General features: G+C 36.7%; 1 protein-coding gene across 6 annotated transcripts in view; it reads right to left on the reverse strand.

Annotated features, from left to right (window-relative positions):
• ctnna2 (catenin (cadherin-associated protein), alpha 2) overlaps positions 1-17,730 on the reverse strand; it is a 338,033-nt gene that overhangs the window by 185,699 nt on the left and 134,604 nt on the right. Inside the window, exon 8 of one of the 6 annotated variants that reach the window (XM_042431138.1) lies at positions 557-1,103. The exons of 3 other annotated variants lie outside the window; for them this stretch is intronic. In XM_042431138.1, coding sequence (XP_042287072.1) covers positions 1,041-1,103 — 63 coding nt within the window. In that variant the 3' untranslated portion in view covers positions 557-1,040. Of the gene's footprint in view, positions 1-556; positions 1,104-17,159; positions 17,193-17,636; positions 17,712-17,730 lie in introns of those variants that run through there. 2 more of the 6 variants (XM_042431171.1, XM_042431147.1) reach the window with 2 other exon arrangements.

The raw sequence follows: 17,730 nt of genomic DNA on the forward strand, positions 1-17,730 counted from the left end.
TCTCTTGGTCACCTCCTCTGTCCCTTTGTTTCAGTTGGCAGCCATTAAATCTCTGAACATCTTCTCCTGCTAATCATTCACATAGTAAAGCACTTCACTCACAAAGTCACTCAGGGGGGTATTGGATATCACAATGGAGTCTTACCCCATGAAGAGCGAAATGACCACATTCATTTTGTGAGAGGAACTAAATGAGTTAAGTCACATCCCCCATCTCAGCCCAAGAGCACACTCCTACCCCTGCTCATCTACTCCTACTCATAGCTACATCCGCTCTTGCTCTGGCAGTAAATGATTCTGCTTGAATCCCCAAGATGTATGGCTTGTGGTGGGAGGGCAAACCATTTGGGCAGTATTTCATGTATTTCTACTGCCAGAAAATAAAATGGATTGGTGGAATTAGTCTATTATGCCACTGTAGATGGAGTGAGTTTCCATATTTAAAGGTAGACATTAAGCAATATGTATATGTTCTGTTTAATTAAATGGTGAAATGACAACATGATTACCTCCTGCCTAGAAGATGAAGATACATATAAATATATGTAATGTATACACATGTATCATTAAGATATTAGTCCAAAGTAAATTTCCTCCTACCTTTGTGCGGCAGTTTAATGATGACTTGAAATTCTGTGTACTACTTTGAGACAAAATTATTGGCTAGATTCTGAATTTCATATATTGCCTTTGATGACAGATATGTTTTCATTACTTAGGAAACTATTTCTAACTTCAATTATATTTGCACTTACAGCCTCAATTCATGTAATGTCTCCTAATATGAGGTAAAAATTTGATATCATTAGACTTGGCCCTGAACTTTGTTAGGTTACTGTCCATGTCAGCTGACTTCCAGACTTGTCCAGTACTGCCTGTACAATTGCACTCTCCCCCTCTCTTTTCTCATTGCAGCACAGAGGCAGACAAGGTCCTCCATCACCCTGACTTAGGTAGGACGGCTGGATCTATGGGCTGTAACAGGGTTGGTGGGGGGGTATAGTTGAGAGCCTGGCCAGACACATCTCCCTTTAGATCAATCACATTTCCCCTTTCTGTCCTTGAACCTCCCTCTCCTTCTGTTGCTTTCCTTCTCCTCTGTCCTATTTAAAGAGAGGAGATATGTGATGGGAAAGTTTAACAGTACAAGAAAGCACCTAAAACACTCTGAGCTTTGGTTGTCTCAAAGTGCTTATTTTTTGTCTGTGCATGGATTGGATAGGAAATTGAAAAAAAAAACCTCTCACTGACTCACTTTCACTGTCTTTTGTTGTGCTTGTCTGTGTTTTTGTGTATACCATACAGCTGTGCTCATCATTCACTGACACTGGCTACAATTAACATTTTCCCTTGGTTGGTTTCAAACCAATTCTGTAAAGTGTTGTTTTTGCCCCCAGGATCTGTGGTTGGATTAATTTTATCTGACTTAAAATTGTTGTTATGTCACCTACTGACAGAGTAGGTGTGTTTGTGTTTGTCTTGTGCTCATACATGAGCACATGTGCATGAAAACAAGTGTTTCTGCTGTCAATGGTTGCATCAGCAGCTCTGAGTGATCATTGTTGTGCAGACACACTTCACTCTGGCACTGCCACTCCAAAACCAAGGAGCCATAAAGCATGGCCTGTCTGCCTCAAAGCACCCATCCATCCACGGGCACTCGACACTACCTGAACCCTCTGATCTTTTACAGACAACCAATGTATGAGTGGCAGGGCTTACAATGCTCATCATAGTGTGGCAGCAGAGGAGGATGGCACACACAAATGCAGTCATAACCTGACATTTTTTACCTGCTTTAGTGTGTTAACACGATGTTAACATGTTTCGTCTTTTATTTTGGCATTTGATGCATGAAGAGTACCTTCTGCAGAAGAAGCTGATTTCTTGTAAATAAACAATGCCTGAGTTAAATGAATTTAAATTTCTTAATTTGAATAGAGCAATATTGACAAAAGACTACTTTTGACCAGAATTTTATCAGGACTCGCTGTCTTCAATGGTGCCTTGAGTAACAAAATCAAAACAAAAATGTCTGACATGTTAAATCGGTCGGTCTAATTCCACCTTGATGCCAAAATACATCACGTTAGTTGGTTGTTCTAATGTAATGTCACAACACCTAAAGTTAAAATTTCTACGACAACAGGAACTAAGGAATAATAAGCAATGTGATCATTTATCTACAACTGATGATCAATCACCCATAAGAGATGCTATTGCCGTTACTAATATCAATGCAGCCACAGTGAAGAGTTGGGCAATCTTTTTACTTTAGTATGAAACAGAAACCCTTAATATCCACTGTGGACAAATTCCAAACCACCATAAAGACAATATGGGAAACTACATTCTCATACAATCTGTGTATGCTGATGTATGTGTACCTCCAGCATCAGATACCACAATGGAATTAGATAAACAAGCTTGGCAGAGTAGACATCTGAAATTAAAAAGTGGAAATGAAAAGGCGGATGTGAGCATGGGAAAGCATGTGTGTATATGCTGAAGGACCAAGTTTCTATCTCTTGCTTGCTTTGGGTAAAATTCCTGAGTCCCATTGATTGAGCATCGTAATCCAGGTCAGAGCCCTGAACTGGCAGCCACAGAAGCTACCCAAGCAGTGAGCTGGCCAGGTTGAAATTGATCCTAGCGGTCTCCTGAATCAAATAGTGTCCAAATCCTCTGTGCCATGCAGCATGCTGATACAATCTTCTGTTTGACCCCAGTGCAAAGTGTGACAGTGAGAAAAAAAGAAAGCAAGAAAGAAAAAGAAAAGAAAGAAAGAAAGAAATATTATTGCTTGCTGTTTTGTTTTAGACCAGTTTCCTCAGCAACAAGAAACCAAACATCTGTTGTTTAAAACAAATTTTGTGATGACAAGTCAGCTGATGCAACTGCTTACTTGATATTACATAACTGTTGTACTAAAACAGCTTGCAGGCATCACATATCACTGTGCTAACCTACAGCATCAGCTGACCACTGGTGAACCAAATGAACCCTAAAAAACGTTACATAATTTAAAAGGTGCCAAATTAACTAAATTAATTTCACCTTGCCTGATTACTATGGGATTATGATAGTCTATTCCCCTGAAGAACAAGGACTGCCTAAAGCCTGCAACATAGTGGGTTGTCAATCTCTCTGAAAGGCCACAAAAGGCATGAACTGAAAAATCACAAAACACTGGAGGAAAATGAAAATTACAAACATGCATGAAAGCGATTTGGTTTTAAGGCAGGCTGCTTGTTTCAGTCTCCTAGTATGCTGCATCCTGCTAAACACAAGTGACCGTTCAGCAAATCAGCAGCATGTGGAACAGAACACATCTGACAGTATACATCGAATCAATCACTGTTGCAAAGCAATTTATACTAAGGTTTGGGTATGGAGTCTCTTTACTGTCAATTAATTAGGAATGAGAAATCTTGAGTTTAGAGATTTCAACACAGCAATTATAACTTTGGATAGTGTCTTTTTGACAGACAAATCAATTAAATGTGTATTGGTTTAGTTTATTTAAACCTTATATAGAGTGTTTTAGATGAAAGACAACAGATGTTTCTCATTCAGAGTGCTTTGATTTGACCGCATCATGTCTTGTGGTGACGGAGGTGAAAATAAATTAATTAATTAATAAAACCTCAACACATTTAGGTGTTAATTCCCAGTGGGTTTGGTAGTACTAGCCACTCTTTCATGTTATGGAGTCATCTGTTTTAATGTTCATATCAAAAAATCCCTTTTCTAATGGCACTTTTAAAAGCACAAAAATCGAGAGTAGCAGCCATTAATGTCTTAATGGACCATAGAGGCCTTTACTTAGTGAGTTTATTGAAGTTTAAATTCTCCTACTTTAAGCTTTAATCTCAGAATTACACTTTTAACCCTACTCATTTTAAACCACATAGCATCAGTGGCTATGTTTACTTTCCCTCTCAGTAAACCTTAGCCCCAGTCAAGAGAGCATGTTTAAATAAAGCATGACAGTTCATTATTTGGACAGATTAGAAATAATGCATCATCTAACTTTTATAGTCAAGTCTGTGAAGTCCAGAGCCTTATTCAGGTTGAAACTTTGGTCTGTATAAACATGTTTGCAACGGCACTTGGTACTTGGTGTTGCACATAGAACATTGTTGATTTCAGTAAGTTAATTTCTGCAGAATTTTCAAAAGGATAAAATTCTGCAGTCCAAAATAATACAGACTCTAGAGAGATTGCCTACCAATTATCGGCCAGTAAATTGCTGGGCATGATGTTCATGCTCCCATCTAGAATGATGCCAGAGACGACACATCTTTAATGAGAGCACTGGTGTACTTGGTGTGGGAGAGCACACTGGCAGCCTCCTCTTGGGGCACTGACGTTCCTTTTCTTGGCTGCAACCTTGCTTTTTATAGTGAAAACTTTTAAATCAAACTGCTCTCTCTTATCATTGTGTGCATTTCTCTTAAGGATCTAACAGCCTCCACCTGCTTCGTGATCTCCATTCGTGTCAATTTATTGTGAGGCTGTAAAGACACTGCCTCTCCTGAGTATTATGCCGACTGTTTTTCTCGGTGTCTTTTGGCCATGAAGATGCTCTGAAAAAACAATATATTCAAGTAATGGGGGATAGCTCCCCCTCACCTAATATGGCATTTCTGAGGCAGTGCCACAATGTAAATCAGCAAGAGAGAAAAAGTTTCCAATTTATAAGTGACTGGTATATACAAAGTAAACACAGGAATGACTGAAAACCACAACTGATGAATAAGGTAGTGAGTTTTAAATCAGAATATTTCAGTGTTAATCATAAATGTGTGTACAATTTTGTATGAATTAAAAAGTGAATTTGTACTACATGCAGGAAAACTCCAGTTCAACACAGGGCATACAGAAATAATAACACGACTTTTATCCACTTTGATGTGACTGCCTCTAGCATAAGAACACAAGGGGTTCAGGTTTGTGCTGTGGACCTACTCCACAACCACCACTATGTTCAGTGTCAAACTCATTTATTGTTCTTTCACTACAACATTATAACTTGCTGGTAATGTGTTTAAAAACTCAGTAGCACACAGCATTGTCTTGTAATCTATCCATCTATAGGCCTTTATTCTGGCCCAAGAGAGGGCCACGTCTAACGAGGCCATGTTCACCATGGCGACAACAGAGTAATCCCATCAGTGTGCATCAGCTTGTCTTATTGTGTTTATCTGCAGGGTTTTGAGGTCTGGAACACTCCACATTGATTGCTGTCCATGAGCAAATCCTGGTGTCACATCAAGTAAAACAGTAAAACAGTGCAATTTCACCTTTATGATTGAAGAAACAAATGAAGAAACTCCAGTTATCAGTGTTGCCACTAAAATATCACAGTTCAAACTAACTTTATTTTTTGTGCGTCAAAACTATTGCTGATTCTTTGTGTGTCTTATAATTGCTTTCTTGTAGCTTCATTTATGTGTTTCCTCAGGCAAGATACCTTGAGGATGATGGTTTTGCTGTACGCAGTTAGAATAGCCTCATAAATATGCATGTGTTTATGATTTGTAATATTTCTTTGCGTTATCAAGAATTTCTTTGTTATTTATCTGGGTTATTTTTGGTGCTATCAAGCAATGTGCTAAGAGTAAGTAATCATATGCAACTGCAGTAAAAGCTAAGCTAGCCCTTGTAGCATAGGCTCATTGTGCAGCTTTTTGTTATATACTGCCACCATGATTTGATGCATGCACTGGTGTCAGTTTGTGTCAGAAGTTGTTGATGGCATCAATTATTCTTTGACTCAAGTAATTCTATGCATTTATATTTTAGAGCATGCAAATGACAGAGGACTAATTGACACAAAAATCTTCCTTTACAAACTGTCATCTAAACATTAAAAGACAAAGAAAGAAAGTATTTTTATAGTTTTTTCTTGCCATGCCTTGTTAATTCAAATCCAAATGAGGCCTCCAACTCTCCAAATTAAACAGCAGTATTTAATAAACAAAACTCATCAGCATGCACCCAAAGTGTGTATATGTGTCGTCCTATTAATTAAATATTTAGTCCCTTCATCTATGCGCCTGAGTGCTCTCTTCTTAATTGCAATGAACACAAGCGTGAAGTCAAGGAGAGGAAAAGAAGAGTGTGACAGTAGTTTTGATTTTCAGAAAATAAACATGTAAAATTTGTCAGCAAGGCAGAATTGCAGCTACATCAAGACGGTCTCTTTTTCCTCTCATAATGTGGAGGAAATACAAGCAGCTATGACTGAAAGTGCAGCTACAACCTAAAAGATTAAAGGAAAGTAAAATAATGAGACATATGGACTTTATACTTTTTACACATAAAAGAACAACATTATGTCTTCTTTTCCTGGTGAGATCCTAATGTTGTTATAATTATGGCGGCTATGATGTTGAAAATAAACCCTAATAATTTTAGTTTTTAATATTTTTCAAATTTTTTAAATTGTTTGTAAATTTAAACACAGCCTTTAATTAAGGGACAAATTTGGTGATTAAGAGCATTACCAAAACAGGGCCTTAGATTTGACAGGAAAAGTAGAGGAAGACAGCCACTGACAGATACAGAGAGAGATGGACTGTATGGATATTAACTTAATTGACAGTTCTGACTGAATGGTAAAGGTGTCATGGTTTAATTCAATTATATTTTTCTAGCATTGACTATAATCTTTTGAAATGAAGAAAATGATGGTTGGGTCCAATACTTACAGTCCCTCTTGTAACTCTTATAGAGTTTGTACAGTTCATTTGATCAATAGTGACAACCTCTTTTATAGAACCTCTTTATTTTGATCTTATCCTAATGATTCTGTAATACTGCTGAAGCTTCATTAGTAGAACATGGATATACAGGCCTGATTGAAGGATGCAACAGAAAATGTTCAAGTGCAGGTAAAGCTGAGTGTGCCAGTTAATTGATTTTAATAACAAGAAGGTTGCTTACATTCTGTACGATGAGTTCCTGTCTTCAAACTCTGAAGTGTTATTTACATAGTTCTTTCCATGACATAATGCACCTTGATTATTACATTATTATTACACCGAGCACAGCTTTAGTTTTAGTAACCAAGCAACAGTGAGTGGGACTTTTGTACACAATAAGTATAGTCCTATGCACACACGCAAAAGGTATGCTAGAACAGCAATAAATACTACCTTTGTGAGGGTAATAATATTCTACTTTTTAAGGTGTGTCAGTGAGGTATTCACTTAACACTCCAATATTTTCTGAGGCCAAAATACTTTCAATACTGCATCATGTAGGGCAAATTAGTGCTACAGAATTGCTCTCTGTAGGTTAAAACTCCCAAACATGCACTTTCACACAGCACCGAGGGAAGTCACAGGTGTTACGAATCTCACAGCTGGTGGAAAATACCTGCTTTGACATCAGTGTGTCCACATTAAGTGCAAATAATTTATTAACATCTACTTTGTCTAATGAGTCAGGCCACATTTGTACATACTGGTGGGGCCTGTATAGCCTTAATTATGATGATAAATTGTCCTTGATGGACTACCACAGGTTTTATATGAAATTTGGGCTCACATTCTGAGATGTTAATTTCTTTTTGCCTCCCTAGGTGCGTCAGTGGAGACTGGGCAAATGTGCACTTTTGTTTTGCCAGCAGATAATTTAACACTTCAAATACCCAGGTAGTCAACCTGCATAATCGGTAAACAATATACCCAGAAGTGTAGGTATTTCTCCCACTCCCTGGGATTTTAAATCTACTTTAGCAATAACAGAATGGTGGCATATTGTGTATGCACTGAGAAAGTGTCAACTGAAATCTTTCAAATCTAATTTGACAGAAGCTACCAATACCAAATACATTATGACAACAAAACCAGTGTCATTAAGTTACACATGGCTTCCAGGGATGAGTTAAAAATACAAAGCAGCTCTCTAAAGAAGGCCAGTGTATAAAAGTCTCCATCACAGTGAAATTTGAAGTCAGGTGAGGCAACCTATTCATCTTGGCTTTCACTGATGAATCCTCAGATTTGTGGCAGCATCAGGCATAACCATTATTCTTCTTTCATTCTTCAGTTAACATGATGTATTACTGAGGCAAGGGCCAGTAACTGAGCCCTGTGTGTTTCATTAAGAATGAAACATGGATTTTTTATTTGTCTCTGTGAACTATAGCAAAGCATTTCCAAAATCAAGGAATTATAGGATCTTTGAGTAGGGAATGTAGAAACATTATCTGGTTTTATCTAGGCATATAGCTCTGATCATCTTACTCAAAATGGTAGCTATTACATCTGCATCCATTAGTTGCAGAGATACATAATTTACCTTGTACATCTTGGATGCTTTTCCATGGAGCAGTTTGCTGAAATTTTAAAGAGCTTTATTGGCTGTTACAAAGCACAAATTAAAAATAAGATCAGCCATCAACATGGCTTACATGCAGAATGAAAAACATACTTTTTAAAAATTTGTAAACTTCAACATTTTGACCTCCCTTTTAATTTTCTACTTTGATACTTCTTGCTTTGCTCTGTTATGGTTACCAGTTTTTCTTTTGACTTGAAGTTTTTTGTTTGCTCTTGTAATAGACTTTCTAATTTATAAATATTCTGTTGTAAAAAAGCTAAAGTAATTTCCTGTAGCCTGTTTTTGGAAACCTCCCACAGATTCTGTTTGGACATTGCCACTGTCTGGAAATTTCTCATTAGCCACTTATGATCAGTGTGTTATTCCTACAGTACATCATGATGTCGAGCCCATACTCCCACAGAGGTTCTGCCGTTCAATTTGTTATGCATTACAAACACTGAAGTAGAGCAGTTCCCCACTGACAGGGCATGTTGACACAAAATATTCTTCATACATACAATATGCTCTTGTAGTCTCTTGCTAACTGCGGCAAAAATGTATTTGTTAATAAAACGTCAATCATGACGTACGCAGCAATTGCTGTATTTGATAGAAAATATCCATACCTGTGAATCTAGCTAGATTCAACAGTCATCAGTAAATTCAATCATGGAGTGAAAAAGAGAAAAAATGATCACAAAATCCTATTATATGTCAGAATTATACCTTCCCATACAGACATAATAGGACAGTTTACCTGGAAATATGAAACAAAGCCATTAGACCACGAATAGGCAATGCTTGTGATACTGTGTTGACTGAACAACATGAATGTTTCTGATTGATAAGAGAAAATAGTGTCACACGCTCCCTGTGTGACTGTTGCACATGCACACTGTGCAGGTAAGATGACAGAGGAGCTGAAGGGAGTAGAGATTCTGAAGATAAATAAGCAAGAACAGCTTGATCTCAAAGCAGAAAAAAGAACATAGAACCCGAGTGCTAAATCCCGATTGACATTCAAAGCACATTATTTGAGATGCTTTAGAAACCCTGAGATATTCTCTTAGCAGGACACCTGTCTGAAAAACACATATTAAAGTTACTCTAACAGTCATTAGACGGGCTTGACCACTCATGATAAGAAAAAAAGATGTCACACTCTGTTTGCAACTTTCCCAGTGAGAGGTTTAGAATAAGGTCTTAAAATAAGTTTAAAGACAAATCGTAAAGCCCATTGAAAACATACAAATAAAAGCATTATTAAGTGAATCACAAAAAGTATCCATTTATAGAAAGATCAATTGTCATGAAGAGGCTTTCACACACTAATGAAATTGCTGTATATACACATTATTTGTAGGCTGCTATTTCCTACTCTGACCTAAAGAAACATACCATCACATCACAGTGCAAAGAGAACTGCTACACATGTATGCAAATCACTGTGAGGATTTATGAGCCTAAGCTCCACACTTGACGTGATGTACACGATGTTTGCTTCAGGGCCACACAAAAATGTCCCAACTGTCTCAACTTAAATAACTTCATTTTTTCAGAAGCTGTCCTCATACTTACAGTATTTATTCTTTGTCCATGTTTCAAAAGATACTGTTGAATTTTCAGTGACGGCAAAGGCCTGATACAGCTTTGTGATATGAATGGTGACAATGCTCATTATGATAATTTGGTCTTTAAAGACAAGGAAGTCACAGCATCTCTGCAGGCCAGCTGGATTAATAAGGGCAATTAAAAGTCTTCCCTTCATGTGCCAAAAAGAAAAATAACAACAAGCACCACAGGCTCTACTTCTGTCCTGGTTGTCCATATGAAGTTCATGCTCAAGTGTCAAAAATCTGATACCACTGAAACAAAATCAAAATAAAATTCATGTGATCATGGCAGAATTGTCGCATTTGAGAAAAGGATTAAAGATGCATGGTGTTCCTAATACTTTGTCCACTCCATTAACATACATGAGGAGGGCAAAATATTAGGAACACTTTTCAATATAATGCACTCCAGTACACCACCATCACACACTACAACCTCAATAATAAACATAAAATAGAATTATCACTTTTCTGTCAATGTCAACAAAACCTGAAAATGTATAGGCTTCATAAAAGTAGAATTTCTGGCAGAACTGTTGTATTGGATTGCATTAGATTGCATAGATGTTCCTAATAAAGTGGACTGTGAGTATATATATATATATATATATTTTTTTTAAGGTTTTTCTTGAGCTTGATTTTGTCAGCAGAACCCTCTTAAAATCTCTTAAAACCATGTCAGAAAAAAGGAAAGAGGAGCAAGTTTAACCTTTAACATTCATCAATTACCTTACAATTTGATCCAGTTTATTTGTCTGTCTTCTTAGCTTCACAATGTGACAACGCCAGCCAAAGACTCATAAATTTTAACTTTTTTGAGCTCATCTTATTTTTAGGTGAACAAAAAGCATCCCCACAGTGATTAGCAATTACATAAAGTGAGTTTGACAACTAAAATGGCCTCAAGAGCCAGATAGATGAGTAGTAGTACAGATTTGTAAGCTCCGAGTCTCTCTCTGTCACAGGTCCCTGAAGCATGCATGACTTAACCAAACGTCTGGTTAGTGGGGAGCCTCAACTGCTCTTTATAATTTTTACACTAGGAGGTGTGATACATATTTTTAATTACGGATCACTTCCAGAGGAAATCATGTACCGCAGAAAAAGCTCCCTTGAACGCCTTGTAAATAAATAAAGGCAAGCTCTCTAATTAAACAAGAAGTAGCTCTCATGCAATACGCATGATGCCTTTCTTTATCCCTGAGCCTTTTAGGGGAAAGTGTGCCTTGAAGTTAAAAAGTCTTTTATGAAAATGTGTTTTGAAAACTGTGAAAACACAGACATGTATTAATAAATGCTCACTTAAAGTGCAACAAAAAGTCAGCATCCCCCTCGGGTCGTTTGCAAAACACTTGGCTTTTAAGTTTGAGTTTAATTATAGATTGGGCAAAAAGGTGGTCACAGCAGGAATCAGAATAAACTGATATTCTCATAGAGGAGACTCAGTATGTATCACAATTTCTACTTACACAACCCACCTACACTTCCTATTTTGCAGTACAGGTAATTGAAAAAAAATGTAAATTTTATGCATGTTATATCAAACTGTCAGGCATAACTGGCATTACAAGTGTTCGGTAACTCTTCTTATGAGTCACTGAGATAAAAGCCAGAAACACAGAATCATGTCCTTCTTTACAGTATTAGGATAAATGTGAATAGACAGATGGGTAAGACATGACTGAACCCAGCTATGTACAATATAAGACAATTGATCTCAGTCAGGAAATATAGATTTGATCTTGTGCACATAATAGAATTTTTAATTTTTTTTTTCCACCAACAATATCTTTATTGATTTTAACAATAACTTAATACACTTAGGGTGATGTACTTCAGTTTAAGTACATCTTATATTTATGTACAAATATTGAAAATCAGAACCTTTGACGGATTTGGACATTGCAGAGGGTTACTTATATATCCAGGTGCTTCCATTATATGGGCTAAGTCTGTCATCTCTAGATAACATATGAAGGGACCTCAAATGTTGTAAAAGAGTGACTGATTACCCCTGATAGCATATGTACGGGCAGAGTCATAGATAATTCAGAAATCCATTTACTGATGCTTGGCCTACCGACCTTTTTCCATGATAGAGCAATAACTCTTTTGGTCAATAACAAACGTACCTCTAAAAAAATATGTTGTCTCCTTCTAATGTTACATTTAGCAGGATATAATCCTAGTATGAAAAGCTTTGAGTCTAGAGGGATTTGTACGGATAATATGTCCTGGATACACTCTCTTACTGCTTCTCAAAACTCTTTTATTTGATTACACTGCCAAAGACAGTGGAAAGTGTACCTTTTTTGTTTTCACACTTGAAAAATAGATGTTCTTTTACAGTATTCATCAATATGTCCTTATTTCTAGAAAGGGTTTTAGGGTTTTACACCATGAAATGATTTCAATAAGCCAACATGTCTTGGATAAAAGATAAATATATCATTGAAAAAATTGCATAAAAATGTTCAATCAATCAGTCATTACAATAATTTGTTTTAACAAGTACATATATATGTATATATATGTGCTGAAAATACATCTAATCTTAACACAAAAGTCTTAATGCATTAGGTGGAAATAAGGAAAACTAACTTTTCTGTCAGCTTTAGACAAGTTAACTGTTCACAGTATGAAAAAGAACTGATGCTAAACTCACTCTGGGATGCTAATCAACTGAAAGGCCATGCTTAAAAACATGTCTGCCATGACAAACTTCTGATTTTGTTTTGAATAATGGCCACGTTTTAGACTAAATGTACTGTATACATTTGCACTTTCACTACAATTACGATAATGTACAAGTGTGCCTGTGTTTTGTAATCTTTCTCCTCTTCACTGTCTAAAGAATTGCACAAAAACAATATTATACCAAGTGGACCACCTGGGGAAAGAGATTAATTGAAGACTCCTCTACCACATAAGTGAGGGTATATGCAGTAATAAATCGATAACTGAAATCCAAACAGTTTGTCATTTAAGACTTATAAATAACTGTCAAGTGACCAGAGACTGTGCCGATACTCTCTTTGTACTCACAACAAGAGATGACACTATGGCATTGACTGCAGGGAAACAGACAGATAGATATAGTAGATACTGTAGATATGATGCCATTGATAGATAGATGATTTGTTCCTTGTTTATAAGACAAAGCGCAGTATGGTACAATAGTGTATGGTTCACTGCACAGCTTTGGTGAAGCTCTGAAAGGCTTTTATATTGTTCATCTTTTATGTTATTGCACCTATTACAGACATCTGATAGAAGACAAATCTTTGGGCATCTTGGAGCTTGTGGAAAAGGTTGTGGTGTGAGGAAGAGTGTTCCCGTTTTTGTTTCATGGTTTTGCTTTTCGTGCTGACTCAGAACATGCCGAATTTACAGTGGTGCCTTTTTTTAAGAGAAGAATTAAGGTAGAAGGTTGCAGAGGTAGCTCCTCTAAATTATGGTATAGACCTTGCCCATGACTTATACCTGACACGGTCACAGAGCTGTACAGCATTCATCACCATATGGGTCTGAATTCATTCATTTATTCATCCATCCATTCATTCATTTGCTTGTTTGTTTATACAATAACCCTTCAGTCACATAATTTGTTGTGATATCTTTTGTGGATTTGGAGGCACAATTTGCATAAGCTAGCTATTCTGGGTTATATAAAATCTATTGAAGTTACAAGGACTCCATTGAATAAGCTTTGGTCTGAACTGATTTTGCAAAGGGAGGGCTCTGCCTGAATGGCTAGACTGATCAGATGGGCCATAAGAGACCAAGAGGTTTCCATTCAGTTTTACTAATCCATTAGTATGCAATGCAAATCAACAACACAAAGACCAAGGCTTAATCTGTTTTTATAATGCGCAAGTTCATCAGGAGAGTGACTGGCTGTCAGTGGGAAGAAAGGGTCAGAAATTCAAAATAATGGATGCAAAACACTGACAAAAAGTGATTTTAATTAGAGTCTGACTCAAAGCAATAAGCACCTTTGAATTTCTTATTATGGAATAATGTTTATTAATGTGTTTATTCCCCGGCTTAAACACCACATCATGCACCCTGATTATTATATCAAAGAGGGACAGACTGCTGGAACCCAGCTGTATGTTTACATGTACAGCGCAGACTAGTGGAGAGGAGTAGTTAGTTATGAGGCAAAAGGAAGAGTGTAGATGCTACAGATTAAAACATATAAATTTAAATGTAAATAATTGACAATGTAACTTAAAAACACAAAACAGAAAAACATGAGATGGCCAAATAACAATAATGACAAAAAATTGGATATAAACTGATGGCCTAATAATTATTTTACTGTAATATTAACTGCATATATAAAGTGCAATTAATTCACAGTTTTGGAGAATTTTGCGTTCAAGTCCTTTATGAATGGTGCAGTGTTGCATCACACTTGCCCAGAGAGTGATGCTGAATCAGGCATTCTGCCAGCGTTAGCACTGAACCAGATGACTGACTCCCATCTAATGGAAGCGTCGCTTTCAAAACAAACTCAATATACACCACCCCTCTGGGACCCCCTCCATACAAAAAAGAAATAGCTGCCTCAAATCTACAGGGATGCCATTCAGGGCCCCCTTCGATTGAATCTATAGTCTGATAGGCTCTGTCAGGCTGTATATTTCTTTACTTTAGACTTGGCCCCACCATGGGAGATTGATATCCCCTGAATATAATAGAGGGAAGATAAGCTATTCAAAGTCCCTGTAAGGACTATGATGGAGTGTCTAAACAATAAGTAACCAAATGGGATTCATGACAATCTCACAGCTTTGACTCACCAATTCACAGCATTGATTCTGATATTATGTATCAGGTGTGTGAGAAGAATCAACGATTGTGAACATACTGACCATAATTCATCTATTTCAGTTGGTCCAAACTGCCTGCATGTTCTCTAGCTCTTGTGTTTTTAAGAAAAGCAATTCAACAACATCTGCTTATCTAATGTGTCCTTTTAAATTTGGAACTAATCCTCCAAAATTTAACTACAGTGTGCTACAATAATACCTATTAATACAGCCAAGATCTGATTAAATAAAGATACATAATTCAGTCAAAATGTAACACTCTAACAATATTTGTTCAATTAAAAAAAAAGGATGACTTACTTACAGCTACTGCTCAAATCACATTTATTAAGATAATAAACTAATCTTTCAGAGAACACCCTGATGTTTAAATTGCCCTGATATTAGCATGTTTGCTAATCAGCCTAATTCAAATTAGCCCCCTGGATTTATAACACTAACGCATAATACTGTAACACATTTCTGTACAAAATGAAGGCGCACTACTAGTACACACACACTTCAACTAAAAAGTTGCCTTTGTTTACACTGAAAACACAAACGCCTATAAGTGAGTAAACATGTAATGCCAAGAAATAAGAGTCACTCAAATTGGCAGCAGTCTAAACTTGTCAATATTTTGCTGTCATGCCCCTAAGCTACAGATTAATAAAGATTTTGCACAAATGAAAAGACACACACACATATAAATTGCAATTTTTCTAACGTCTGCTAGACAAATATATCTCTGCAATATGCATATTTGTTTAGATGACATTGTCATAAAACAAACTTGGCTGAGACACAGTAAATCCTCAGCCTCACTACTGATGGCCTATCTGAAAAAAAAACCCTACACATACCACATTTCTACAGCAAAAACACATATTAGCTGGTCTGGCTGCGATGTGCCTTTTTATGTACCTTTATGCATGTATATGTATGTGTAAACAGGATTTAAGTAACATTAACTCATCCACAGGGGAACATCAAAGAAGATTCAACAACATACTCTATATACATCAATGAATCGCTTTCTAACATGCACCTGTTTGTGTTTTTTCTCCGAAAATCACTATGAGATGCAGTATTTTCCATCTAAAACCAATAGTCTGTCTATTTTATCGAACATCAAAAACTGGCGGTTGTCACCATGCCTGACATTAAAACTCTACATGGCTTCACATGTACCTATCAAACAAAGCATTGAAAGTCTTTTCCTTTCTCTGTTCATAAGCATCCACCATATTATCAAATTCTGGGGCTCTAACTACATACATTTGACTTAACTACAATGTAAAGACCTGGCTGAGATTTTATTTCTAAATGATGACACTTCTGTTCTCACCTGTTCAGGGACAAAAGCTGCATTAAGAGAGGATGTTGTTGGTTTAACCAAAGCCCACTTTTAAACAGGGAAGCGGCAATATTTGCCTGCTGCCTCATTTTGCTTGGTTGCTAAAAGGTGGCTAATGCAGTTGCTAACAATAGATATAGCACAATTAACATGGTGATGTTCAATGTTTCAATTAACCCTAACCTTAACCTCATAATGGCCATATTTTTGGTTCTTGAATAACAAAATGATAAATATGATACTGTGTTTGCACATTTGTAAAATAACACAAACTAATGCTTGAACACTGGCATTAGCATACTAAATATTAGCCTGAATGTCACATATAAAAAAGACTACTATGTGTTCTTGGAACAGTCTGAACAAAATGTGAACTTGATCGTAAGAAAACAAATGGCTCTATTTTGGCAACTGGGTGTAAGAGTTTTGCTTTTAAAATAGAGATGTAATAAAAGCAGTGCAGCATTCTTTTAAGACAGTTCCTAAAAAAATGTAATCCTTTCTGTCTGCAAGACTGAAAATCTGTCTGTGGAAGTCAGTCATTATGGGTGAGATGTCTTGTCTTTGTAGGTTTAAACTAGTCCTTGTCTGGACAAAGCGTAAAGGACCGTTAGGATTAGGGAAGAGGACTTTTATGCACTTTAGGAGGAGTCCTAAGCGAAGGAGAAAACGACTGCAAGTAGCAGTGATTGAAGAAATGTTTACCAAATGCTAAAAGGCATTTGAACATTAGCTCAAGTGCAACTTGTTCCTATTAGGGATGTGTTCTCAGGGTCATTGATGGGTCATATGTCTATTCCATATACAGTATTTAGTATAACATGATTTTACAATCACTACTTTTAAAAAGAGTAACGATGTTTACGAGGAAAACAACCTCACATGAAACCAGAGCATCTTTATTTTGTATTTGATGTGAAGTTAAATTAGGAATATTACAAGAAAACTTTAAATCTCCGAGGATTGCCAAAGGATGATGAGCTCTGCTGTGATGCTGAGCTCTCAAGCTCTCTTGACCCTTGAAGAACTAGTGTTTTCAAATTTAGAGATTTAGAGATCGGCCTGCTGCTGGAATGTAAGAACATTTGGGTCATACTGGGTAAGGCCTCAGTGTGTAGAAATGTTTTGTGATCACAGCATCTTTCAAAGTATTCTGAGGGCATACGTTTAGAAAAATGGGACAATCCCAGTGGAAATTGGTGCAGTGTACGAGATGCGTCCGGCCCTGTGGAACATCTTAGAGAGAATAATTTAGATTGAAGAAGCTATGTTATCCACTCAGCAGACATTTTCGTTTTAAAAGTTTGAGAATATGGTCGTAGTGAAGGATCACAAACAGCACACAGTGACTGTTCATGCTTGTGAAAAAATAGGCTTTTAAAGAATTCAACTTTTCTTTAAAAATGTCATCAAAAATAGTTACCAATCAGTAGCCCTGTTTTCTGTGTATCTTTTTACCCATGTATACCACAAATACCAATATACTAAATATTACATAAATGAATACATGAAACATAAATGGGCCCACTATCTATATAGATAGAGAGGTAGCTGGACCAATAAATAGATAACTAAAAACTGACTTACCTGTTATGGAGAATGCAGA

The sequence above is a fragment of the Thunnus maccoyii genome, chromosome 2, assembly GCF_910596095.1.
Source record: "Thunnus maccoyii chromosome 2, fThuMac1.1, whole genome shotgun sequence".
NCBI lineage: Eukaryota > Metazoa > Chordata > Actinopteri > Scombriformes > Scombridae > Thunnus > Thunnus maccoyii.